Consider the following 23,479-nt stretch of genomic DNA (forward strand, 5'->3'; position numbering starts at 1 on the left):
ATTAAGGAATCCAATTCGTTATCTTAACTATGCCAGAAAATTAGATTGATTAAATTATTTCACATGTTTCGCATCGTGTAAACTTTAAGCACGTGCAAGTATGTGTGTACAATATACAGACATACACACAAGTAAACATATTGTCAACAACAAAGTGAAAACTAAATAACTGAACATAAATTGCTATTAACAAAAATATCTATGCCAACATCACCTGTTTACCACGAAAAGCAAACGAGGCAACTATGTGCCTTACACGCACTCAACAATCTTTTCCAAGGTGATCAATCCTACACTAAGGATGAATTGGACGATATTTGCAGCAATCTGAGCCCAAATGTTTGGATAAATCCACACCGTTCCGTGCTGGGACTTGGAAACTACGATATTAATGTCATTATGACCGCGTTGCAGAGGCGAAACTGCGAAGCAATTTGGTTTGATAAGAGAAAGTGAGTACTAGTCCAGCGACCGACGACTGACCAACATCTCTAATTTCTTATACCAAGCAGAGACCCCTCCATTATTGATTTGGATTCAATTGTTGGCTTTATACTGAACATTCCATCTGATTATAAGTTCGGAATCATAACACTGCCTTTGCGGAGACGCCATTGGATAGCCGTGCGTCGCATCGATGACCTTTACTACAACTTGGACTCCAAACTGCAACAACCGGAACTTCTTGGAAACGAGGCGGACATGCTTCAGTTTCTGCGGGAGCAACTTTCCGAGGAGGGACAACAGCGTGAGCTGTTTCTGGTACTTGAACGGAAAAGTGACGAGGAAAATGCTCAGCGTTGGATAAAACAGTCTTCTGTTAATGCCGTTTGACCAGGACAAGGACAATATTTATATTCTAGTCAATATTTGCCCAACGCTGAAATTCGTTTTACGCCTGTTACTCAAATTTTCAATATGCGTAGTATGAAGTAAAAAAAATGGAGTAATTGTGGCTCAATTTAAATGTAAATAGCATCGGTTAAAATTTGAATTTAAAGAGCTGGCCTTAAGTCAATTTGTATCGAAATTTTAATCTAAGTACAGGTTTAATTAGTCGTAAAACTTTTTGTAATTAAAATTAATGGTTTAACCGCAAGATCAAATTGTAATATGGTGAATGTATAATGATAATTGTTTGGTTGAAGCAATAGCGCTTTAATTTGATCCCTCAAACGAGACTTGTTCATTTTAATAAGTCTAAAGGCAATAAATTTGTTGTACTGCGGGTAGATTAAAATACCTTACGGATGTGTTTTATTTATTTCAACTGTATGATCAACAGACTAGACTCAACCCAAGCTAGGAATCCATTAGTCCACATTCAAAATTTAAGTATTTAAAATCCTGAAGACAAATGTGAACCCATAGTTTATCCATATATAACGATACACATTTCTATATTGTATATTTTGCTATTTATAATGATTTGAGTCTGTGTAAAATTATTTTATTTAAACAAATACATACATGCATGCAGGTAAATATAAAAATAAAAGATATATGAAAGTTTGTATAAAATGTGGAATGATAAAAGTTCGTTTTATATTCGAGGCTAATTCGGACTTAATCTAAAGACGACAATTGGACGGATATGTTATAATATTCGCTCGAAGACACGGCTAAGGCCTCATTTATGGTTGTGTACGTCGATGACCACACTCTCATTTCCCGCGGATCAGCTTATATGTCCGTTTGGATGCTACCCTGGGGAGGAGCTGTTGGCAAGCGTCCTGGCTGTGGGCGGCGCGGGCGACTAGGCTCAGGAGCGAAATATGTGGGTTGTGCTGGCACCGAGGACGACGCGGCTGCAGCCTGGCTTTGGTAATAATCATCTCCGTACTCGCTCACTTCGCGGTTGCTGATTTCGTTAAGTCGTTTGTAGCGTTCTCGGCGTGCTTCTACCATGTAGAGAATGCCTGCAGGCAACAGCATTACAGCGCCGACCACGGCAAGGGCAAAGGACCAGCCCATATCGTTGTTTTGCCAACCGGGCATCCAGTCGCGGGAATCACCCTTGGCCCCGAAAATTACCACTGCGATGAAGCCGAAAAGGGATCCAAGCACTTGGCAGGTACCAATCGTAAGCAGCAGCACCACATAGCGGTCGTCATCGCGGGACGTACGCAGAAACGACAACGTCAGGGGCAGGGCCAGCAGGCACATCACAAAGCACAGCGTTGCAAAGAGCTGAACGGCTATATAGAAGCCTGGCAGGAGAAAGTCGTGTATTATGTAGTACTCCTCCTCGAAGACCCACATGCAGCCGGTGAACCTGGTGTCGTAGAACCGATGAATGTCCTGGAAATGATTAAAGCACACCTCCCACAGACCCAAGTTCGTGAAGCGTGGATTTTGAAGACGCCCATCAGTGACCAGCCAGTAGGGCGTAGCAAACGCGATAACAAAAAGCAGAAACGAGACCGCCGATATGCCGAGGGCTACTTGTGTGCTGCGATTAGACGCGCCCATGGCTTAAGTTTTATTTTAATTCAGACTCGAAACAAACAAACAAAAACTATGGAATAAATAAGGGAGAACAAACTAATACACAAATATTGAGTCAGAAAACAAAAAACACGCCCCGCCAGTGTGACCAAATCGTTAATTATAATTTATTTAGATGCGGCGTTGCCAGAAATTTTCAAAAAACTGTATACGTACGTGACAACTCTGGACTTGACAGTCTTGTTTTGTGGCATAAAAACTTGTTTGCGAAAGCAGCCGAAGAAAAAATGTGTGTTTCTGGTGTATAATGCTGGTTGGATTGCCGAAAAATATTTAAATACATTAATCCGGTGTGTGTTTGCTGTCTTATCTTTATCGAAAACGCCGTGGTTCATTGCGGGTACGTCGTGTTGCTTTCACAGTGACGCCGACGGTAACAATATGGCTTCCGAAATCGCGGTGGTAAACATTGGAAACTTTGAAAAAATTCAGAACTTTTTAAATGACACCGCTTATAAGGAAATTCTTGAGAACAGCGAGAACTTTAACACGCGGCTCTGCATTGAGCGCCGGCTGCGAATGCCATTCCTCGACCCCCAGACAGGCGTCGCACAGACGCACTGCGCGCTCTTTATGAAACGAAAGCAGCGAATGCCCGGCTTCCGACATGGTCAAATATACACGTATCCTTCTGCCCGCTGGCGCAAACCAAAACGACAATATCTACTTAATCCACATCACAGCTACCGCGCCTACCAATACCGGGAGCATCATCTCGCTCACCAGCATCAGCACCATCACGTACCGACCTCTGGTCCTGGAACGGTTAGCGCACGTGATCATCATCAGGCCGAAAGTGCAGGTAAAACACAAGTGTATCAACATATATTTACACATGCATAAATGCATCAAATTAAAGGCAAGCATATGCACATACATACAACTAAACAAAACTCGTAGTAAAATCAATAAATCTCTTACAATTGCTTATGCTTTGTTCAGCCCCAGTCTCAGTGTCATCAGTCCAACCACCTCTGCATCGTGGTATTAAATTCGTAGACCCGCCAAATCAACACAGATTTAAAAGTGAATTCGAATCGGGGTTTTAATATTTAATAAAAGTCTAAATATTTTACGCAATTAAAAAAGGTTTAAAATAGTGTTGGTACATCAAATATGACCAAAATTATACACATTTTGCTTTAATGTATATTAAAATTATAAATATCCATTAAAACTATTGATGATTAATTTTTATCTGGTATCAATATTCAGAAATTCATTCAGCCTGGCCCACTGTTCAATTAAAACAACAATATATATAAGTATGTAAGCTCAGCTAAACATGTGCGGCTTTATGAAGCTGCATATTCTATATTTGTGTGTGTGTGTGTGTGTGTCTGTTTGTGCGTATGTGTTAGTGCTTGAGTTTGCACAGAGCGTAGCCACCCCATAGAAAATGCCACTAACATATCTATGTACATAGCGTATTGGGGGCTGATTTATATTTTATATTTGTATGTATGTGTATTCGCAAGCAGTCCTATGTGTCTTGTGCATTTGTTAAATATACGTTTTGTTTGTGTTTATTTTAGCTATCGTGGCCACAGATGGCAATTCAATGGGCGCTTCGGGGGACAATGACAGCAAGGATTCTCATGCTAATGCCGAGAAGGATTGGTTCCATGAGGACATGGACTCGTCGCATTATCATCATGCCGATGACTACGAGGACGACTTCGACTCCGACAATGACTTCGACGAGTCTTACAGTAGTAGAGGAAAACGCAAGCGCGGCTCACGACCCCGACGTTCAAATGCAAATGTGGATGGTACTCCGAAACGGGGACGCAAAGGTGGCGGTAAGAGACACGTGTGGTCTGATTATTTGCCATTGCAAATTTAAAAGCTCACTTGTTTACCACTATTGCATCGCAGGCAATCGTCGTCGAAATGCACCTGAAGGCGAGACTCCGGATCGAAGAAGGCGTGGCGCTGGCAATAATGCAAACACTTCCGCTGCAGCTGCAGCAGCTGCCGCGGCTGTTGCACACGCCGCTAGCACCGCGGCCGCAGCAGCAGCTACGGGCCTTTACGCATCGCACTCTAACTCAGCATCACCAATTCCCATTATCGATGAAACCTCACAATCGGCTCTGGTCATGACGGCGACTCTTGCTACATCGTACGATAAGTCTTCACTGAATGATGCTGGTGCTTCAAATGATTCAATCCCTTTGGCCACAATGGCTAGCATGGGCATGTCCACAACACCAACTGCTAATCCAACTGTATTCACAACTGTAACTGCGCCGCCAGCTAATCCATTGGCTAGTCCCAAAAAGAACAAGTTAAGGGCGGAGCGTGAAGTTGCACAGCCTTCCCCGTACTGCGACTTCTGTTTGGGCGATCAGCGTGAAAACAAGAAAACCAATATGCCCGAAGAGCTAGTGTCTTGCTCCGACTGCGGCCGCTCTGGCCATCCATCGTGTCTACAGTTTACGCCCAACATGATAATATCGGTTAAGCGCTACCGTTGGCAGTGCATCGAATGTAAATATTGTTCTATTTGTGGCACCTCCGACAACGACGACCAGCTGCTTTTCTGCGACGACTGTGATCGCGGTTACCATATGTATTGTTTGTCGCCGCCATTGGTAACACCGCCCGAGGGCTCCTGGAGCTGTAAACTCTGTATGGAGGAGTTTCACAAGCACAAGTAAAATTAAATTTCTAATTTAAGGCGTCGGTACAGATGTAAATTTAAAAATTTAATTTGTGTTTCCACTTACATGCAGCTTTTGAAATTACGTATCTCTAATTTAATTTTCATTTTAAGTATGCTTTAGTAAGGTTTTAATCTTATGTAACTATTTAATTTAATTTTGTATTCGTAACTACGCTTATATGGACCGCCCCAAGTATTCTAAGTATTCCCAGCCTTCCACGCAAAATGAATGTAACATTTTCATCATACAAGGTCGTTAAGCATTTAAATCCTTATCGTATCATTTATTTACACTATTTTATGTAAATTTTACGAAATAATCTACGAAATTATAAATACCCAAATACCAATAAATACTGCATGCCTTTTGCATATTTCACTGGGTGTTTCTCAATGCAACCGATATTAATTAGTTTATCTTCATAATTTAATATAAGTTAATTAAATGCTGCGTACTTATTAAGTCATGAATATATAAAAACTACATAAACCATATTACCTTTCGACACAATAGTTTTTTAAATATGCCAGACAAAAAAAACACCATATTCTGTATCCACAAAATTGAACAGGAAAGGTCAAATAAAATTGTGCAATTGATATGACGAAAAATTTAAAACTCCTTTTCAAAAACCAAAAATTCCTATTGGCTATTATTTGGCATTAAAATCGGAAGCCGCCAAATACCAGGAGGAATCCAGAAAGGATAGAAATGATGTGTATGCTTAAAATCTATGGGACATGCTTAAGCAAAGAATTCTAGCCGAACACAGCTATCTAAGTAGATAATCAATTAATAATAATTGTGCACAATTTTTTGATCTGGTATATAATAAAAGGTAAAGTAGCATTTTTTTTCAGCTTTCAAGCTTGGTATACTTAGATCGTTACCCTCAGATAAACGATGCCCTGGTACCATGGTAAAAGTTCCAAGGACCTTTGATTGTGAGCATTGCATGATGTCTATTTAGCTGCTGCTTGGGTTACCCCATAACCCTGAGGTGTGTGCCCTGACTGGGTTTTACAAAGGATCACCCCGGCTGTGATCCAGTCTAGACATCGAGCGGATTGCAAGTTGTGCAATGGATTGTAGAGGTAACGTAGAAATTACGCATATGAAAGCACATGTTCTTTCTAAGAGATATATGAAATTTATACCATCAGGCTGCTTAGCCCGGCAGGACAAAACATACACGACATTCTTTATACCGAAATTGTTATGAATTTCGATTAAGAATTCATGAAAATTTCATATTGAGCGAACGATAAACATAAAAGTTATATCATAAACTAGTATCGTGTGTGCTGACCAGAGAAAGCAGCCCCTGTTTGCGGCTTGTAGAGGGTATCCGATTGCTAGATGAGACGGATATATCTCTATATATAAAACTGTTTGTCCTGACTGACTGACTGACTGACTGACTGACTGACTGACTGACTGACTGATTGGTGATCAACGTACAGCCCAAACCGTAAGAGCTAGGAAGCTGAAATTTTCACTGTAGCTACCTTATGTGATGTAGGTGCACGTTAAGACGGGGTTTCGGGAAATTCCACCCGCAAGTGTGGAAAAATCGCGAAAAACGATTGTATATAACTTTTTTGTTTACCATCGGATTGGCCTCAAACTTATTTTCAAAGATCTTTGTTCAAATTCATTTGAGGGGTGTTTCACACTTTTAGGAAAATCCATTCCTCCTTGGTGGAAATGGAGGTCAAAGATTTGGTGGGTGACGTTTCGCGCTCAAATTCATTTCCAGTGATCTATATGAAAAATCATTTGAGACGTGTTTCTCACTTTTCGCAGAATTCAAACTTCTTCGGGGGGAATGCGATTTAAAGATTTTTTGTGCGAAGTTTTAAGTTGTGTCCGATTTGCTTCAAACTTATTTTCAAAGCTCTCAATAAGAACTTAATGAATACGTATTTCGACGATTTGGAAAATTCCACCCGCAACAGTTGTATATTGGCGAAAAACGGTTGTATGAAAATTTTTTGTTTACCATCCGATCGGCCCCAAACTCATTTTCAAAGATCTATATTCAAATTCATTTGAGGGGTGTTTCACACTTTTTGAAAAATCCATCCCTCCTTGGTGCAAGATTTGGTTATTTGGTTATTCAAATTTATTTCCAAAGTTCTATAAGAAAAATCATTTAGAGACTCCTTCTGTGGAAAATGCATTTTTAACATTTTTATGGTGCATTTTAAGAGTTTTCCGATTTGCATAAAAGTTGTTTGATTCCCGTCCGATCAGTTTCAAAATCATTTTCAAAGCTTTTTTGATTTTATAACATACGTGCCACGGGCAAGGCCGGGTTATACCCGCTAGTATCATATATATTTCTGAAACAACCGGTCAAAAAAAAATCATTTCATAGCTATTGTACACAGTGCAACAGAACTTGACACATAATAATAAGTAATGATAAATAAATATTTTATGAATTCAATTAAAGTAGATGATTTCCAGGTTCTCGAATATAAGCTAGCTTGCAGTCACGGTTAATGAATATTTTAATTGAAACAATTTTATATAGAATTCCGCTGTTGATAAGAAAGCAAAGTTTTTAAGCGAGAGCTCGGCTTGCGAAGATAATTCTAATTTTAGCTATATATATCTCTAAACTTGGTTATATCATATGGCTATTATGTATCAAATGGCCTATGTATTTAAAACATAATATTTCAGCTACATATATTGCTTTCTTAGCTTGAATGAAGTATTGTCTTAGCTGAAAGCTTAATTTGACAGTGGCATTTGTTAGGTTGATTCTTTGTAGCTATATTCAATAAAAAAACTCATAATAATTTTAGAATTAATAATTTGTTTCTTTGTTTTAAATTACTTACCCACATTTAACGCTTGTTGGAGTAAAGGTCTGCAAATCTGGGAAAAGCCAGTCGAAGTGCCAATTGACTCAGTTGAATGTACCCAAATAGGTTGGCACAAAAAGATTTTGATTTGAATTCTCACAGTGGCCTGTTAATTACTGGGGGCAACCAAATAGGTTGCATCCACAAGACTTCCGTCAGTTGCACTTAGTCTGCCGATATGAGCCGCGCGGTGTGGTACATTTCTCTGTTGGGTCTGTGCCTGGTATTGCCTGTACGGTTGGGAGAACAGCGAACCAGGTCGAGACGCTTTCTCATTTTTCCGCGTCAAGCTCCGACCAGACATCAGGTAAATGAAATCCTTTTCGTAGTCTGGCGTAAAACGTTTAAAGGAGCCTTATTGATTTCCAGTTCATTGCCGGCATTGGCATTCCGGCTGATCTGACCTATGAATCACTTACCGTCGGTCACGTTCTGAAAGCGGAGTTTTTTCTGCCATATAATGCTTCCGTGTACCGACAAAACCCATTTCTTCCGGAATACAAACATAAAACAGTTTCCCTAAACGGAGGGAACGACGGGACTGAGATACGTCAATTGCAAATGAATCCCAGCCAGTTGCGCTGGCAAATTTACGCGTACATTGAGCACATGTTAAACGGGTGAGCGAGTTAGTTGATTCTTAGTTTATTTGATGACAATTTATCCATATGGAATATGGGAATCGCAGCCAGGGATACAACGGCCACGAATGCATGCTGCAAGCTATTTGCGAGGCAAATGCAATAAAGTTCTCGAAACACTTTAGTGTCGTCCAGGAGCTACTGCATCTGGTGCTTGGGTAAGTTTATGACAGATATACAGGCTCCCAAAAATATTATTCATTTAATATATTGACAGCCCCTCCACGACGCTAAATGGCGACGCTGCGGAGGCCTACGACTACATACTGGCTGAAAAGATGAGCTCGAAATCAAACAGTTGCGACATTTATGACTGCAGCATAAAGCTACTCGATTGGATTTCGAGAGTAATGCATTCGCAGTAACAGCTTATTATTAAGATAGTATATTCTTTTTTAAATTAATGGCCTGGTTCAACCTTTATAGGTGTGTTTAAATGTTTATAAACTTATTACTGAGAGGACTTTAAACTCTCTCTCTCGCTCTCTAATATGTTCTCTGTTTTTGTTCTAATCACAATGCCAGCCAAAAATATGTAATTTTTTGGTTTTCTATTTATTTGCGGTCTTTTGACAATGCTCAATTTTTAATTAAATTTACAACTGGTATTTTTCAGAAGCAAACCTGAATTTTTGATCACTGCTCGAGAATTATTTTGAATTTATAATTACTTATCTGCACGTCAAATTTATGATATTTCTTATGAGGTTCAGACTCTTGTGCTCTGTCGACCCGACATGCAATAATAATTTTATATTTATATATGCTTTTACGTATATGTACAAAATAAAACCTCAATTGATTAAGTACACGATTTTATTTAATTATCTTATCAGATAAACACATTAAGAAGTTTGAGTAAACTTCTATGTTCGAATATTTTATTTCTTTTATTTTTCAATAATGTTTTTGATTGCAAAATAAGTTTTTTGAAATAACTATGCAGACAATCTGCTCATTTGATTGGTACAAATATCTCGTTCTTTGTTGTTATTTGATTATATTAAAAAAAACCCTACATTGACCTTGATTAAAAAACTAACTAAAACCAAATTATCATAGTTCAAAAACATCACAGATGCGAGTTTGTCAACATTCCAAAAAAAAAATTTAAGGTTTGACAGGAAACAGAAAAAATAACGATTGGATAACTTCGCAGAGCCGAATATTAAATGCTCTAGGTTTGATGAGTTTTTATATTTCCGATCAATATATAATAATTATACAAGTACAATGTAATTTTTAACAGCATTTTGTTTATGTTCTGTAAATATATTGAAAGTTAAGTTTTTCGATATGGCCGAATTCGACAATTGTAACAAAAACTGAATGACTATATCAATTCGGTTGCGGATCCATTATGATCCGGAAACTGATCAAAAGAATATATACATTATGTGGTAAGTAAAGCCTCTTTTTCTATGCGTTACATAGTTCGTGCCATAATTATATTACCCTCTGTAAGGGCAAACAAAAATATTTAAATCTATTAAAAGGAAATCTCAGTTTGAAGCCTTAAATTTTTATATATTTTATACTTTTGGACTTATGGATTAAATTATTACGTATTTTGGAATTCCCCTTTTTGTGTGGGTATATTTCAGGCTGCATTTTAAGCCATCATGTTTTATTTATTATTCCTTTTTATTTGCAGCTCGCGATTACCACAATGCTTAGACGTATCAAATGCTCAAATGCAACACCGCAGGCATTGGGAAGGGCGCTGGTCAACTCATCTGGCAGGCGGAATATTAAGTCCGTAACAGTTGAGGATGATCTTCACAAGGTTGAGCCCGTGCTTAAAATGCCACAAGTAATGGCGGATCGTGGCTACAAATATAAAGAGGGCATGGTCTATCACGGGTTCCAGTGCGAGCGGATCGAGCATAACTCGGACTTTGGACTTGTATCCTGCAGCCTGCGACACATTGGCACAGGGACGGAGTTTTGGTATATCGATCGCAACGATACAAATAATGTATTCTCAATTAACTTTCGCACTCCGCCCGTCGACTCGACGGGTGTGGCCCATGTATTGGAGCACCTCGCTCTATGCGGATCAAAGACATTTCCGGTTCGCGATCCCTTCTTCAAAATGCTAAATCGATCGGTTGCCACAAATATGAATGCTCTGACTGGAGCAGACCTAACTGTTTATATATTCTCTTCCAGGAATGAGGTCGACTTCCGGAATATACAGCGTATTTATTTAGATTCTGTTTTTAGGCCAAATCTACTCTATTTGGACTTTCTGCAGGAAGGCTGGCGACTTGAACACAAGGACTTGCATAATCGAAAGTCGGAGATTATGATTAAAGGAATCGTTTATAACGAAATGAAGGGCACCTTTTCGGAGAACTCGCGAGTATTCCGAAAAAGCCTTATGGGCAACCTATTGCCAAAGCTCGCATACAATAATGTGGCCGGCGGAGATCCTCTAGAGATTCCCAATTTAACGCACGCGGCGCTGATCGACTTCCACCGCAAATACTATCATCCGAGCAATGCGCGGATTTACTGCTACGGCTCCTTCGATCTGATGAAGACACTTTCATTTGTCAATAAGGAATACCTTAGGCACAAAGATTTCAGGGACACCTACTACAGCCGCATTCCACTTCATCCGCGCTGGTCCCAGCCGCGCAATATTCACATTCCCTGTCGAATGAACAACATGGGCGCTTCGATGGACAGACAAAACCAAATTGGCGTCGCGCTCCTAATGTGCGATAGAACGGATGTACAGGAATGCTTCGAACTGAATGTCTTAACCGAGCTATTGATTCGTGGTCCAAACGCGGCTTTTTGCAAGGGTCTGATAGAGCCAAATTTCTCGGGTGGATTCAATAAGAACACGGGCTATTATTTTACAAGCAGAGATACGTATTTTGCTGTGGGCCTGCAAGACCTAAGGGCTGAAGACTTCGCCAAATTCAAGGAACTATTCCACCAAACTATCCACAAGACAATCGAAGAAGGCTTTGAGCCTCAGCACATAGAAAGCGTTCTGCACAAACTGGAACTCTCGGTGAAGCATCAGAGCGCCGACGTTGGCAGCGTCCTGCTCTATAACTCGATGACACTCTGGAATCATGGTGGGGATGTTGTCGCCAATCTGCGAGTTTCCGAAATGATTGGCAAATTGCGAAACAGCTTGAAAGAGAATAAGAACTATTTTCAACAAAAAGTCGAAAAGTATTTCCTAAACAATCCACACAAGCTCACGGTGACAATGTCTCCTGATGAACTGTACGATGAGAATTTGAAGAGTGCCGAAAAGAAGTTAATCGCACAAAAAGTAATGGACCTCAACGCAGATAGCTTGGAGGCGGTCTTTCAGAATGGCATCAAATTGGAAGCGACCCAAAAAGCCAAGGAAAATACGGATGTCCTGCCGTGTCTGTCGCTTAAGGACGTCCAGGAACCCCTCAAGTATCCACAAGTAACGGAGGACCTTATTCAAGGTGTTCCCACGCAGTTGTGCAAGGTTCCCACCAACGAAATAACCTACCTTAATTGCCTCTTCAATATTACGGGATTGAGTCGAGAAGACGCTGTGCTCGTGCCATTATTCTGCAACATAATCAAAAATATTGGCACCCTCAAACACAACTTCCGTGAGTTCGACAAATTGGTTCTTTCGAAAAGTGCCGGAATTGACTTCAAAGTGAAGGTCGTTGAAAATGTGAAGGATGCCAAGTCTTATCGTACGGGCCTGTTGATGACGACGCATGCTCTGGACAAGAACGTTCCCGATATGTTTGCACTGTGCGAGGAGTTGCTGCTTAACTTTAGACTAGAAGATACAGATCGCCTCAAGATGCTTATAGAAAGCTACGTTTCCAAATTATCACTCGGAATTGCATTCTCCGGGCACTTGTACGCGATGTTAGGCTCCGCTGCATTGGTCAGCGATGCTGCCAAGCTGAAATCTCTATTATCGGGTGTGGATCACATAGACTTCATGAAGAAGTATGTGCAACAGAATAGTATGGAGGATATTCGCGACAAATTAAGGAATATTGGCTCTAAAGTGTTTAGCAAAAGCAACATGCGTGTTGCCATTAATAGCTCAGAGGCCTTTCAACCAACAGCCTTGGAACACTACGAAACCTTCCTCAAAAACTTGCCTACGCTGGAAAATACGAGTGCCAAGAGCGAACTGCATTTGCTAAAGCCGAGTTTTAAGCATTATGTTATGAATATTCCTGTGAACTACTGCGCGAAAACTTTCTTCGCAGTGCCATATTTGCATGAGGATCATCCGGTCTTACGCGTCCTGGCGAAACTCGTATCGGCCAAGTATCTGATGCCTGTGGTGCGGGAGCAGAACGGAGCTTATGGCACGGGCGCAAGGATCGGCTATGACGGTCTCTTCAATTTCTACAGCTATCGTGATCCGCACGCCACGAAAACCCTGGATGTGTTCGACAAAACCTACGACTGGTTATTAGCCATAAATGAGAAGCTGAATCATCAAATGTTATTCGAGGCAAAGCTGGGCGTGCTGCAGTTGGTGGACTGGCCAACAGCTCCTGGTGAAATCGGCTTGGATTACTTTGTTTTAGGCGTATCGCATGAGGAATATTGCAAATATCGCTCTCGCGTTTTGTCTGTGACAGTCGAAGATATTCGTACTATAATTGAGAGGTATTTTAAAGAGGAACCAACGCATTTTGGAAAATTCATTTTGGGACCTAGAAAGGAAAAATTGGAGGGGAATCGAAGACTATGTAAATATACATTAAATGTAACTAAACTTTGTTTATGTAATAAATTAAATAAATAGTACGTCTAAGCATACAATGCTCTACACCCTCTACATCCACCCGTAAATGTGGCAAATCGGGAAACTTATGAATCTTTTTTGCTTACCATTCGATCGGGTCGAGGCTCATTGTCGAAGATCTTCGATAAAATTCATTCAATAGGGGTCAAAGATTTGGTGTCTGAAGTTTCTGGCTTAAACTGATACCCAAGGATATTTTAAATATACGGGAAATAATAAATTTTTAACCATTTCCATTTTCAAAAATACATCCCATAAAAAATTCTATAGTCAATTCTATTGTCAGTGCATTACGAAATAATTAAATCAGCTGGTCGCATACTACTATTGTTGGCATCTGTACGAAAAATGCTTGCGGCTAATCAACCATATATATATAATTATTATTATTATTCTAACTGCTAATACTGTAAATTAATTTTACTGTGATAATTTTTAGTTCTAAGAATTTAAATTTATAGCAAGCGTTACGAATGCGATAATGCATTAAATAAACTGAATCGATATTTTAGTACAGACGAGCTTAGATTTGAAATAAAATGTAACAATCGATATATCGATAAGAATCAACAATGTTGGCTTCCGATAAATTCATATGTAGTGTGCAGGCGACTGCATTTTAAAAGATTGGATTTTCGGAATTGGTGAGTTTTATGGCATAATTTATAAAACCCTAAGTGCAAACTCTATTGAGTATTGTAATGCAAATTATAAGTATACGGAATTTCAATCAGTTTCTAATCTTGAAAACAGTAAATTTGTCGTACACACATAAGCACACAAAGTAAATCACATATGTACGTATTTCTATGCATACATACAAACCCAATGAATGCCGGCTGATGTAACTAAAACTCGTGTCGTGTTTTATGTTGGTTTCTTTTAATTCATGTCGCCCGATGCTTTGATCTGGAAATCATCTGCAACCTGTATTGTGTGCTTAACATTTATAGACTCGCACTCACAAAAATGCTCACACGTTTACAATGGTTGAAGGCGGCGCCGCGCCCGTTCAGAATGCTGCATGGGCAATTGGCCAGACGAAATATCAAATCGTTCACTGTCGAAGAGGTCAGGAGAAGTGCCAAGACGGAGTCCAAACTAGCTTTGCAAGGGGATATGCCGCATGTGATGGCAGACCGTAAATACAAATATAGTGAGGGCCAAATATACCATGGTTTCCAGTGCGAGCGCATCGAGTATATTCCCGACTTTGAGCTAATGTCGTGCACCCTGCGGCATTTGGGCACAGGGACGGAGTTTTGGTATATCGATCGTAATGATGCCAATAATGTATTTTCAATTAATTTTCGCACTACCCCTTTTGACTCCACTGGCCTTCCGCATATACTGGAGCATCTCGCTTTATGCGGGTCAAAAAACTTTCCAGTTCGTGATCCATTCTTTAAAATGCTAAATCGATCAGTCGCCACATTTATGAATGCCATGACTGGACCGGATTACACGCTGTATCCATTTTCAACCATGAACGAGGTGGATTTCAGAAATCTCCAGAAGATATATTTGGACGCTGTTTTTAGGTAAGTGATACGAGAAGGGAACTATCAATGTCAATTTATTACACGTTTATATTACAGGCCAAATTTATCGTATTTGGATTTTCTGCAAGAAGGTTGGCGCCTTGAACACAAGGAGTTATGCAATCGCGACTCTGAGCTCATAATAAAAGGAGTTGTTTATAACGAAATGAAGGGAGCCTTCTCAGAAAACTCGCAAGTGTTTACCCAAAATTTGCTCAATAACATGCTTCCCGATCACACCTACGGCTATGTATCGGGCGGCAACCCACTGGAGATACCCAAATTGACGCATTCGGATTTGGTCGAATTCCATCGAAAATACTATCACCCAAGCAATGCACGCATGTTCTGCTATGGATCTTTTGACATAATGAAGACGCTTGCATTTGTCGATAAGGAATACTTAAGCCAACACAAATGCATAGATAATTCCTATAGCCGCATACCAAAACAGAAACCGTGGCGGCAGCCACGCAATGTGCACATTCCCAGTAGACTAGACAGTATGGGTGCTACTTTCGACAGACAGAATCAGATAGCTATAGCCCTGCTGATGTGTGACACGACCGACATACAGGAGAGTTTTGAACTAAATGTACTATCCGAAGTATTGATCCGCGGCCCTAACTCGGCTTTCTACAAGAGCTTAATAGAGCCAAATTTCTCTGGAGGCTACAATCAGAGTACAGGCTATTCCTCAGATTGCAAGGATACATATTTCGTCGTCGGTCTGCAAGACCTAAAGGTTGAGGATTTCAAAAAGTTTAACGAACTCTTTGATCGGACTGTGCATAAAACTATCGAGGGTGGCTTTGAAAGTCAGCATATTGAAAGTGTTTTGCACAATTTAGAATTATCCCTGAAGCATCAGAGCCCTCACTTTGGTAATGCCTTGTTATTTAACTCGACGTCTTTGTGGAATCATGATGGTGATATTGTCAGCAGTCTTCGGGTCTCGGAAATGATTGCCCGTTTACGATGCAGCCTTAAGGAGAATAAAAACTATTTCCAACAGAAAATGGAAAAATACTTTAGAAACAACACACATAAGCTGACACTGACAATGTCTCCGGACGAGGGCTATGAGGAGAACTTCAAGCAGGCTGAGGCTGAGATGCTAAAACAGAAAGTAAATGCACTCGATTCCGGAAAGTACAAAGAGATATATGAGAATGGTCTTAAACTGGAGGCTTCTCAAAAAGGTACAGAAAATACGGATGTATTGCCGTGTCTATCGCTGAACGATGTAAAGCAACCACCAAAGATACCAATAATTGAAATGCAAACTGTTCAAGACGTCCCCACGCAGCTGTGTAAGGTGCCCACCAATGAAATAACCTACCTTAAATGCTTGTTCAATATTACAGGACTAAGTCGAGACGAGATTGTGCTCGTACCTTTATTCTGTAACGTAATTAACGATATGGGCACCGCCAATCACAATTTCCGTGAATTCGACAAACTAGTTCTTTCAAAAACTGCCGGTATTGATATTAAACTGAATTTCGTCGAAAATGTGAAGGATGCCAAATCGTATCGATTGGGCTTGATGATGAACACACATGCGCTCGACAAGAACGTTGCTGATATGTTTGCACTGTGTGAAGAATTGCTTCTTAATTTTAAGCTAGAAGATACGGATCGCCTGAAGATGCTTATTGAAAACTACATTTCTAATATATCAGTAGGAATCGCAAGTTCCGGGCACTTGTACGCCATGTTAAGCTCCGCTGCATTGGTCAGTGATGCTGCAAAGTTGAAATCCCTATTATCGGGTGTGGATCACATAGATTTCATGAAAAAGTATGTGCAACAGAATAGTACGGAGCAAATTCGCGACAGATTGAGAAAGATTGGCTCTAAAGTGTTCAGCAAAAGCAACATGCGCGTTGCCATTAATAGCTCAGAGGCCTTTCAACCAACAGCCTTGAAACACTACAAAACCTTCCTCAAAAATTTGCCTACGCTTGAAAATACGAGTGCCAAGAGCGAACTGCATTTGTTGGAACCCAGCTTTCAGCATTATATTATGAATATTCCTGTGAACTACTGCGCAAAAGCTTTCTTTGCGGTTCCGTACTTGCATGAAGATCACCCCGTACTACGCGTATTGGCGAAACTTGTATCGGCCAAGTATCTGTTGCCTGTGGTGCGTGAACAGAACGGGGCGTACGGCGCAGGTGCCAAAATTGGCTCTGATGGCATATTTTGTTTTTTTAGTTATCGTGATCCACATTCCACAAAGACTCTGGATGCATTCGATAAAACTTACGAGTGGCTTAAAGCGGAAAGCAATAAGCTGGATCAGCAAACACTATTTGAAGCTAAATTGGGCGTACTGCAGCAGCTAGACTCGCCTATCGCGCCTGGAAACATTGGCATAGATTACTTCCTGTATGAGGTTTCGCAAGAGATGTTTATAAAATATCGTTCGCGCGTGCTTTCAGTGACAGTCGACGAACTGCGAAATGTAATTGAAAAGTACTTCAAAAAGGAACCCAAACATTTTGGAAAATGTATTTTAGGGCCGGCAAACGACAAGTTAGAGCAGGAGACTAATTTAAAGTGGCAAATCATATCCTAAGTGTATCGTATTTTTTCTCAAATTCTGACTGTATATACCTATAGCCACATTTGTTCTGTTTCTACTTTATATACGTTTTCATATATAAGTTTTTGTTTTTCTACCGAAAGGCGTTGATTACTTGTTATCGATAATTAAAGGAAATTGTCTTATAACAAACAAAACTATTTGCTTTCTGGTTTCTTCATGAATTGTTGTCTAAATAGATTTTTGGAACAGATTAAATTAATAAAAATAATTTTAATATATCTAGTAATTAGTAGTACTGAGTACCCTCAAAACTATCCGACTACAATGACTCCAACTGGCTATAAATAATATTTAAATTTGTATTGTATTGTTTTGAAGTACATTTTATGTTGTATAGTTGGTGGCAGTAGCAATACTTTGTTAACGAGCTACAGAATCGTTAGATGCTGCGAAAACAGAACTTAAAGAATTAACTATCGAAGCTCTGTCGCCAAAGGATTTTTGGTAAGAATTGCAAAGCAACCATCTCCAAAATCTCGAAATTTTCGTGCCAAGAATATAATAATATTAATATGAAGTTAGAGGTGTAGTATTCAAGTAATTTTCCCCACAAAAGATAAATAATGACTTTCATTCTGGACTTAATCTCAAGAGCCAAAGTTGATATATGCAATATTAATATATTTGTAACTATCATATAGATTTTTTAATGTAATAAGCAATCAAATATACAAATTTATAGTTTCTGTTGAATTTAAACCAACGACTTCTCGCTATATAGTATATTTGAGACAAGGCCTACGAAAAATAATAGTCAGCTTCCGACACGATGGGAGTATTTTTATACAGTCCGGTCAGCTATGCCCACTGAATGGGAAATATGGGTATTCCAAATTAAATAATTTATATAAGAATAATAAATGTAAATTAAAGTATATAAAACTTAACTCCAAATTGACTTACAAAGTTAGAATAGTCATTTTAAACTCTTGCATTTCAGTTGCATTGGTTTTTTCTTCTTCCTCAGCCATGTCTCTGCCGAGGATCTATGCCAATGACGACACATATTTTCGAAGTGCTGTTGGTTTCTTGCAGAAGTACTCGTGGATATACCGCGAGGCAAATACGTGCTTTCTTAAGTCTTTCAACGATATGCCTTCTGATTTCAAGGATTACTTCCTAGGAATATCAAATGAAGACCTAAACGAATTTCCATTCGTGCATGAACACTTAGACGGGTGTCCCAAGGAGGTGGAACGCTTTCGCGAAGAGATAGCTAAGCTGACGCCTACTCAAACAGCTCCATCAGCTGCCCCATTGCCAAGGAACTTTTCTGGCAATAACTGCAAGATGGCAGCCAAAAAACTTCATGAAATTGAACAGTTGGCAGCGCACATTCATGGACACTGCGCAGATACGCCATTCATAATCGACTTGGGTTCCGGGCTGGGCTATCTCAGCGAAGCGCTGCTTCAGCGAAACGATAATTATTTGATACTTGGCCTGGAAGCAGACGAGCAGCGAGTGCAAGCGGCGCGCCAACGCAGCCGGACGCTGCTTCCACAGGAGACGCACAAATCGATTAGCTACCAGCAGCTATTTATCACAGCAGACGCCAGCTCCTGCGCTCGCATCGAGCACTACGCATCTGAGCTGGCCGCGGGCAACGGATTGCCGAGAGCGCCGCGCACAACGATAATTGGCTTGCATGCCTGTGCGGACTTGAGCATAAGCGCAATGCTATTATTCTTGGCCATGCCGCAAGTGCGGTGTCTACATATAATGCCCTGCTGTTATCACAAGCTCGCGCTGCGCTGCGAAACTGAAGCTCTAGCGGACGACAGCTCTGCCAGGAGCTCGTTTATGAACTTTCCCCTCAGCCAGGCGCTTCGTGAGGCTATGTCAGCTGATTCTGCGGTTTCTTGCTTCAACCGCCCGTTTATGCGCCTGGCGTGCCAGCAGACGCACTCGCGTTGGCGATGCGATGCTCGCGCGCATGCAGAGCACGGTAGTCGGATGTTTGTGCGTGCCTTGGCGGAAGCCCTATGCGATGCCGACGAGCTGACGAAAGTGAAGCGGCACGACCTGGACCCAACCCACCAGGATGGGCACACATTTGCCGACATACAGCGGAGATATCAGTTGCGCTCGCGGCAAACGGGCCAGCCGCTGGACTGGCGGTCCGTTCATGAGACACGCTTTGCTGAAATAACCGAGCTGTATGCCGATGGTCGTGGCTCCCGTTTGGCTGAGGCATTGTGTTGTTTGCAGACCAGCATACAGGTAATTCATAATTGCTTTCGCAAACCTTCAAATTGACTGCCATGTCTCTGTCTAGCAACTGTGCGAGAACTTGGTGCTCTACGACCGCCTTTGTTACCTCAGGGAAGTGGCTGCAGCGCAGCAGCTGCGCCTGGAGGTGCGCTACGAAAAGCTGTTTGATGAGAAAGTATCGCCGCGTTGTCGTGTCCTGATTGCCGAAAAGTTGTGATGCGGGCGGCCCAAAGAAACGCTCGTGTGGTGGATCCGGATGACATTGTTGCCCGTGCCGCTTAATGCAATTAGCAAGCACTTCGCCACTAGCTTAAAATGCTGTTTAGATTTTATGCTGGGCCCTGGCGTGTGGACTCCGTCGTATACCGCTATCCGTTGCCATCAATTAAAATCAATGCCAGCTAAGAGAAACTTTGTGTTACGACGACTTACAGCATTTTTTTCATTCCGCATTTTCTGTTTAAGAAACCATTTTACGAGTAAGTGCTCCTCTGCCTTTTTGCTCATTACTTGTATAAGTGTGGGCCTTGCTATGTTAATTAAATTTCTTGTAGTACCTACAATATATTTATGTGTACGTTTAGGTGTAAGCAAATGTATCGGGCCGCAGAGAAACTTATTCGCAACAGAAATGCATTACCGCAAGGCAAATTGCTCTATTAAGGGGAAGATATTTGCCTTTGAACCCACATACATTAAAGAATACTATATATATATATATATATATAAAGTCTGTAGGTGGTAAGCTGGGAAAGTGTGAGAAGACGAAACTTAGCCATAGCCTCCATTTAGAAAAAACTATTAGTGAGCTGAAAGAGTCTCTTTTTATACATGCATTCAAAAAATGTTGATCGATGTGAAATGCTTTAGATAATCCTTAAAAGATCAATCCATTTCAAGGATATGAATATTTTGTGAAGTCAAACAGTCATGACCATCTTTGATAATTTTTTATCTTTTATCAAATAAGTCGAATTTCTTTAATGCTGAGTGGGAAATACTAGAATATACAAGCATGATTGCCTTTTGTAGTAGAATTTTTCCAATCTACTTAACTACAAATGTTTGTCTATTAAAAACCCCTTTTTACCCATTCAATGCTACATATATACGCAAGTAGTATTTGTATTCTATACGATAATTTACATAGGAATCAGCTTTTAATATATTCGAAGTACCCAAAAATACCCTCTTGTACTCTCAGAAAAACATGGCTAGATCGAACGCTGTTGATGGATATTATGAATACATTTACACTTTCTAGTTGGAGACTCCCCCTCTGCCTGTCGCATTCAAAACTATTTGTAAAACTATCCCTTTTTAAAATTGGAAGCAGGCAAACTTTGCATATGAGATTCTGTGAACAAACTTAAATATAAGCCTTGTGCTGTAAATATGTGTGTCTGCACAGAGTTAATTAATTAATTATATATTTTCTTGCATTTATTTAACGTTTACAATTGTACGAGTGAATAGGTAAAATACATGCATGAATTCTGTGCATATGTAAGTTGGTATTAATATGGAACTAGCATTGCGAAGCCAAAGGATCCTTTATACTCACTGAAGCGCGTGAGTAGCTTGAGATGCTCGGTAAGCATTTAAATACAATTCGCTTATTTGTAATAAGTAATTGAATTACCTAGGTATGTTATTTGATACAGATGTATGCATATATGTATGTATGTATTTATTGTATGTATACTTATTTACAGATTTATTGTTGGGTATTAAAACTTTTCCAGCCCCGTTAAAAATTTTAATACCAGCTGCTTCATTTTGAACATAAGATACGCTACATGAGTAGCCGAAAGCCAAGGGATAACAAGGATATTAACTGTCAGAGGAAATGATCCGCCACTGCAGGTTGGTCAATCAATCCGTCCGCTGGCGTCTTACTTAATGTCGGTGTTCGCATCCTCCGCGGCTATGCTATTGGAGTCCAGTGTCACGCCATCGCTGCGGCCCACCAAGTTGCCGAGCTCCTCTCTGTGCGGAAGGAGGAAATGCTCGTTTAATGACGGATGGCAAAGCATATGGAGCAAGACTTACGTGTTGACATTGCTGCACCTGTAGAAGTTGCTGATGCCCGTGTAAACGCACGACATGGTCATCGACATGACGGGCGAGTTTCTTGCTAAGCTGCTAGGCTTCTCGTCGGCCTCGACAGACCGCTCGGCTTCCCGCAGGGATCCCTTGCCTAGGCCCAAGCCCAGGCTGTTCTGCTCGTATGGCGACAGGTATTCGTCGCTGCGCTTGCCATATCGTGAGCCTAGGAAAAACCGATCATTCCGGGGTACTATGATTAGGCGTCGCGTCTTAGAGGTTCCCATTCCGGTCGAGGCGGCGCCATTTCCGCCGGCACCGCTATTTCCGCTAGCTCGTCCATATCGGCTGCCCACGAAGAATGCGGGTCGCTTGGCCAAGGTAGGAAAATCTTGAAGAGCAAAAGGTTAAGCGTGAACTGGCATCAATTGCATTGCAGCTTACCGTTCTCCTTGTGGAGCTCATCGGCATATGCCGATGCCAAAACTCCTTGCGCCAGAAAAGCCCAGAAGGTGAGCAATAAAATGCCTATTAAAGATTTCCGTGACTGTCGCTGAAATGCCTGCGACATGCTGGCCTGCAGATTTGCGCTCTGAAATAAAACAAATATAAATGTGCATAAGTGTTGGCAGTGGGTCAGTCAAAGCTTCCGGTGGGTGGCCATTAAAGGGACAATATGTAATGTGATATGCTTCTGATATGTATCGACTTTCTGCTTTTTACGCCAAAAACCTCGACGTGTCGGTGTATTGTATTTTCTTTGAGAAACGTCAACTACTCCATGAATATATGACCATTAAAAAAAAAATAGTGAGCATAAAGGCTTAAATCTTAAATTACACAATTTAAACTCAATTTTTGTTGCTATTAAATAAATACTTTTATTTACCATGTGCATGCATTAAAACATTTCTTGTCGTAAGACTCTATCAATGAAAATTGCGAAAAACTCGGATATTTAAGATTTCTATTGGCCAACGGACCTGCTTTCTATATTTCGAGTAAAAGTTTAATTTAAAAAAAAAAATAGATAAATTTTGTTGAAATATGTAAATTCCATCAAGCAGAACATACACTGAAAACAGAGAAGAGCAGAGTATCAGGAAGAAAGTGGACAACACAAACTAACCAAAAGAATGTTATTATACTCTGAACCCATTGGAAATGGTTAAAAGGGGTATAATGATTTAGTGCAAATGTATGTAACAAATGTCAAGCGCCTCCAACTCGAATAGAGTATATTTATTCTTAATCAACATCAACAGCCGAGTAGAAATTGCCATGCCCGTCTGTCTGTCCGGGACTATAAGAGCTAGATAGAGAAATTGAGTCCTCCTAATGTCCGCGAGTTCGTTTTAAGTCATTGATGTTTTGCCTTGTTTCTATAAAAATTGCTTATGTGGTTGCTTCAAGGAGCTGCAGACACCAAATTTGATAAGTAGACCGAGAGTCTCGTGGAATTCACAGACCCAGAATATTGGACTTTTTGGATACCTCCCCAACAAGTATGACTGCAAGTATAGTCTTGGGCTTAAAGTATTGCATTTTATATGCCCCGAAAATTACGAATTAAAATCGGAA

The 23,479-nt window shown here is 40.5% G+C and overlaps 7 protein-coding genes across 10 annotated transcripts; 5 read left to right on the plus strand and 2 right to left on the minus strand.

Moving 5' to 3' along the window:
- Positions 1-92: 92 nt before the first annotated feature.
- LOC135431373 (josephin-like protein) lies at positions 93-1,240 on the plus strand. Its single transcript, XM_064686490.1, has 2 exons — positions 93-452; positions 513-1,240. The coding sequence occupies exons 1-2, from the start codon at positions 202-204 to the stop codon at positions 832-834; spliced, it is 573 nt and encodes a 190-aa protein (XP_064542560.1). The 5' UTR covers positions 93-201; the 3' UTR covers positions 835-1,240.
- A 188-nt stretch (positions 1,241-1,428) lies between these two features.
- kune (kune-kune) lies at positions 1,429-2,513 on the minus strand. Its single transcript, XM_064686489.1, has one exon. It carries the CDS (start codon positions 2,470-2,472, stop codon positions 1,684-1,686), a length of 789 nt encoding a protein of 262 aa, XP_064542559.1. The 5' UTR covers positions 2,473-2,513; the 3' UTR covers positions 1,429-1,683.
- A 135-nt stretch (positions 2,514-2,648) lies between these two features.
- d4 lies at positions 2,649-5,579 on the plus strand. Its single transcript, XM_064686488.1, has 3 exons — positions 2,649-3,310; positions 4,044-4,310; positions 4,387-5,579. Exons 1-3 carry the CDS (start codon positions 2,890-2,892, stop codon positions 5,169-5,171), a joined length of 1,473 nt encoding a protein of 490 aa, XP_064542558.1. The 5' UTR covers positions 2,649-2,889; the 3' UTR covers positions 5,172-5,579.
- Positions 5,580-8,231: 2,652 nt separating this feature from the next.
- Positions 8,232-9,059, plus strand: LOC135432470 (uncharacterized). The gene is made up of 4 exons (XM_064688191.1): positions 8,232-8,360; positions 8,423-8,673; positions 8,742-8,852; positions 8,912-9,059. The coding sequence occupies exons 1-4, from the start codon at positions 8,232-8,234 to the stop codon at positions 9,057-9,059; spliced, it is 639 nt and encodes a 212-aa protein (XP_064544261.1).
- A 1,091-nt stretch (positions 9,060-10,150) lies between these two features.
- LOC135431974 (presequence protease, mitochondrial-like) lies at positions 10,151-13,500 on the plus strand. Its single transcript, XM_064687405.1, has 2 exons — positions 10,151-10,283; positions 10,349-13,500. Exon 2 carries the CDS (start codon positions 10,364-10,366, stop codon positions 13,481-13,483), a length of 3,120 nt encoding a protein of 1,039 aa, XP_064543475.1. The 5' UTR covers positions 10,151-10,283; positions 10,349-10,363; the 3' UTR covers positions 13,484-13,500.
- A 506-nt stretch (positions 13,501-14,006) lies between these two features.
- Positions 14,007-20,764, plus strand: LOC135431395 (presequence protease, mitochondrial-like). 4 transcript variants are annotated; one of them, XM_064686524.1, is made up of 3 exons: positions 14,007-14,127; positions 14,437-15,024; positions 15,082-17,772. In XM_064686524.1, exons 2-3 carry the CDS (start codon positions 14,453-14,455, stop codon positions 17,606-17,608), a joined length of 3,099 nt encoding a protein of 1,032 aa, XP_064542594.1. In that variant the 5' UTR covers positions 14,007-14,127; positions 14,437-14,452; the 3' UTR covers positions 17,609-17,772. The 4 variants fall into 4 exon arrangements, with proteins under 4 accessions (XP_064542594.1, XP_064542597.1, XP_064542595.1 ...); XM_064686527.1 differs by lacking the exons at positions 14,437-15,024; positions 15,082-17,772 and adding exons at positions 18,606-19,861; positions 19,917-20,763 and having other exon boundaries at positions 14,068-14,127; XM_064686525.1 differs by lacking the exon at positions 14,007-14,127 and adding an exon at positions 14,144-14,280.
- A 509-nt stretch (positions 20,765-21,273) lies between these two features.
- Positions 21,274-23,445, minus strand: RYa (RYamide). The gene is made up of 4 exons (XM_064686529.1): positions 23,393-23,445; positions 22,343-22,490; positions 21,905-22,289; positions 21,274-21,841 (listed from the first exon to the last, which is right to left on the minus strand). Exons 1-4 carry the CDS (start codon positions 23,441-23,443, stop codon positions 21,748-21,750), a joined length of 678 nt encoding a protein of 225 aa, XP_064542599.1. The 5' UTR covers positions 23,444-23,445; the 3' UTR covers positions 21,274-21,747.
- Positions 23,446-23,479: the final 34 nt, after the last annotated feature.

The sequence above is a fragment of the Drosophila montana genome, unplaced genomic scaffold (assembly GCF_035044405.1).
Source record: "Drosophila montana isolate Dmon_TW-CO22-7 unplaced genomic scaffold, ASM3504440v1 contig_3200_1, whole genome shotgun sequence".
Classification (NCBI taxonomy): Eukaryota; Metazoa; Arthropoda; class Insecta; order Diptera; family Drosophilidae; genus Drosophila; species Drosophila montana.

Bases quoted from the DNA above. Each gene is read 5' to 3' on its own strand.
- RYa (XM_064686529.1), bottom strand. From the start codon at position 23,443: ATGCAATACTTTAAGCCCAAGACTATACTTGCAGTCATACTTGTTGGG. The intron at 22,491-23,392 runs GTATCCAAAAAG...GTTTTATTTCAG, and splicing joins CAGTCATACTTGTTGGGGAG to AGCGCAAATCTGCAGGCCAG. The intron at 21,842-21,904 runs GTAAGTCTTGCT...CCTTCCGCACAG, and splicing joins AGGTGCAGCAATGTCAACAC to AGAGGAGCTCGGCAACTTGG.
- LOC135431373 (XM_064686490.1), top strand. From the start codon at position 202: ATGCCAACATCACCTGTTTACCACGAAAAGCAAACGAGGCAACTATGT. The intron at 453-512 runs GTGAGTACTAGT...TATACCAAGCAG, and splicing joins ATTTGGTTTGATAAGAGAAA to AGACCCCTCCATTATTGATT.
- LOC135431974 (XM_064687405.1), top strand. From the start codon at position 10,364: ATGCTTAGACGTATCAAATGCTCAAATGCAACACCGCAGGCATTGGGA.
- LOC135432470 (XM_064688191.1), top strand. From the start codon at position 8,232: ATGAGCCGCGCGGTGTGGTACATTTCTCTGTTGGGTCTGTGCCTGGTA. The intron at 8,674-8,741 runs GTGAGCGAGTTA...TGGGAATCGCAG, and splicing joins ATTGAGCACATGTTAAACGG to CCAGGGATACAACGGCCACG. The intron at 8,853-8,911 runs GTAAGTTTATGA...ATATATTGACAG, and splicing joins CTACTGCATCTGGTGCTTGG to CCCCTCCACGACGCTAAATG.
- d4 (XM_064686488.1), top strand. From the start codon at position 2,890: ATGGCTTCCGAAATCGCGGTGGTAAACATTGGAAACTTTGAAAAAATT. The intron at 3,311-4,043 runs GTAAAACACAAG...TGTTTATTTTAG, and splicing joins TCATCAGGCCGAAAGTGCAG to CTATCGTGGCCACAGATGGC. The intron at 4,311-4,386 runs GTAAGAGACACG...ATTGCATCGCAG, and splicing joins ACGGGGACGCAAAGGTGGCG to GCAATCGTCGTCGAAATGCA.
- LOC135431395 (XM_064686524.1), top strand. From the start codon at position 14,453: ATGCTCACACGTTTACAATGGTTGAAGGCGGCGCCGCGCCCGTTCAGA. The intron at 15,025-15,081 runs GTAAGTGATACG...TTTATATTACAG, and splicing joins TATTTGGACGCTGTTTTTAG to GCCAAATTTATCGTATTTGG.
- kune (XM_064686489.1), bottom strand. From the start codon at position 2,472: ATGGGCGCGTCTAATCGCAGCACACAAGTAGCCCTCGGCATATCGGCG.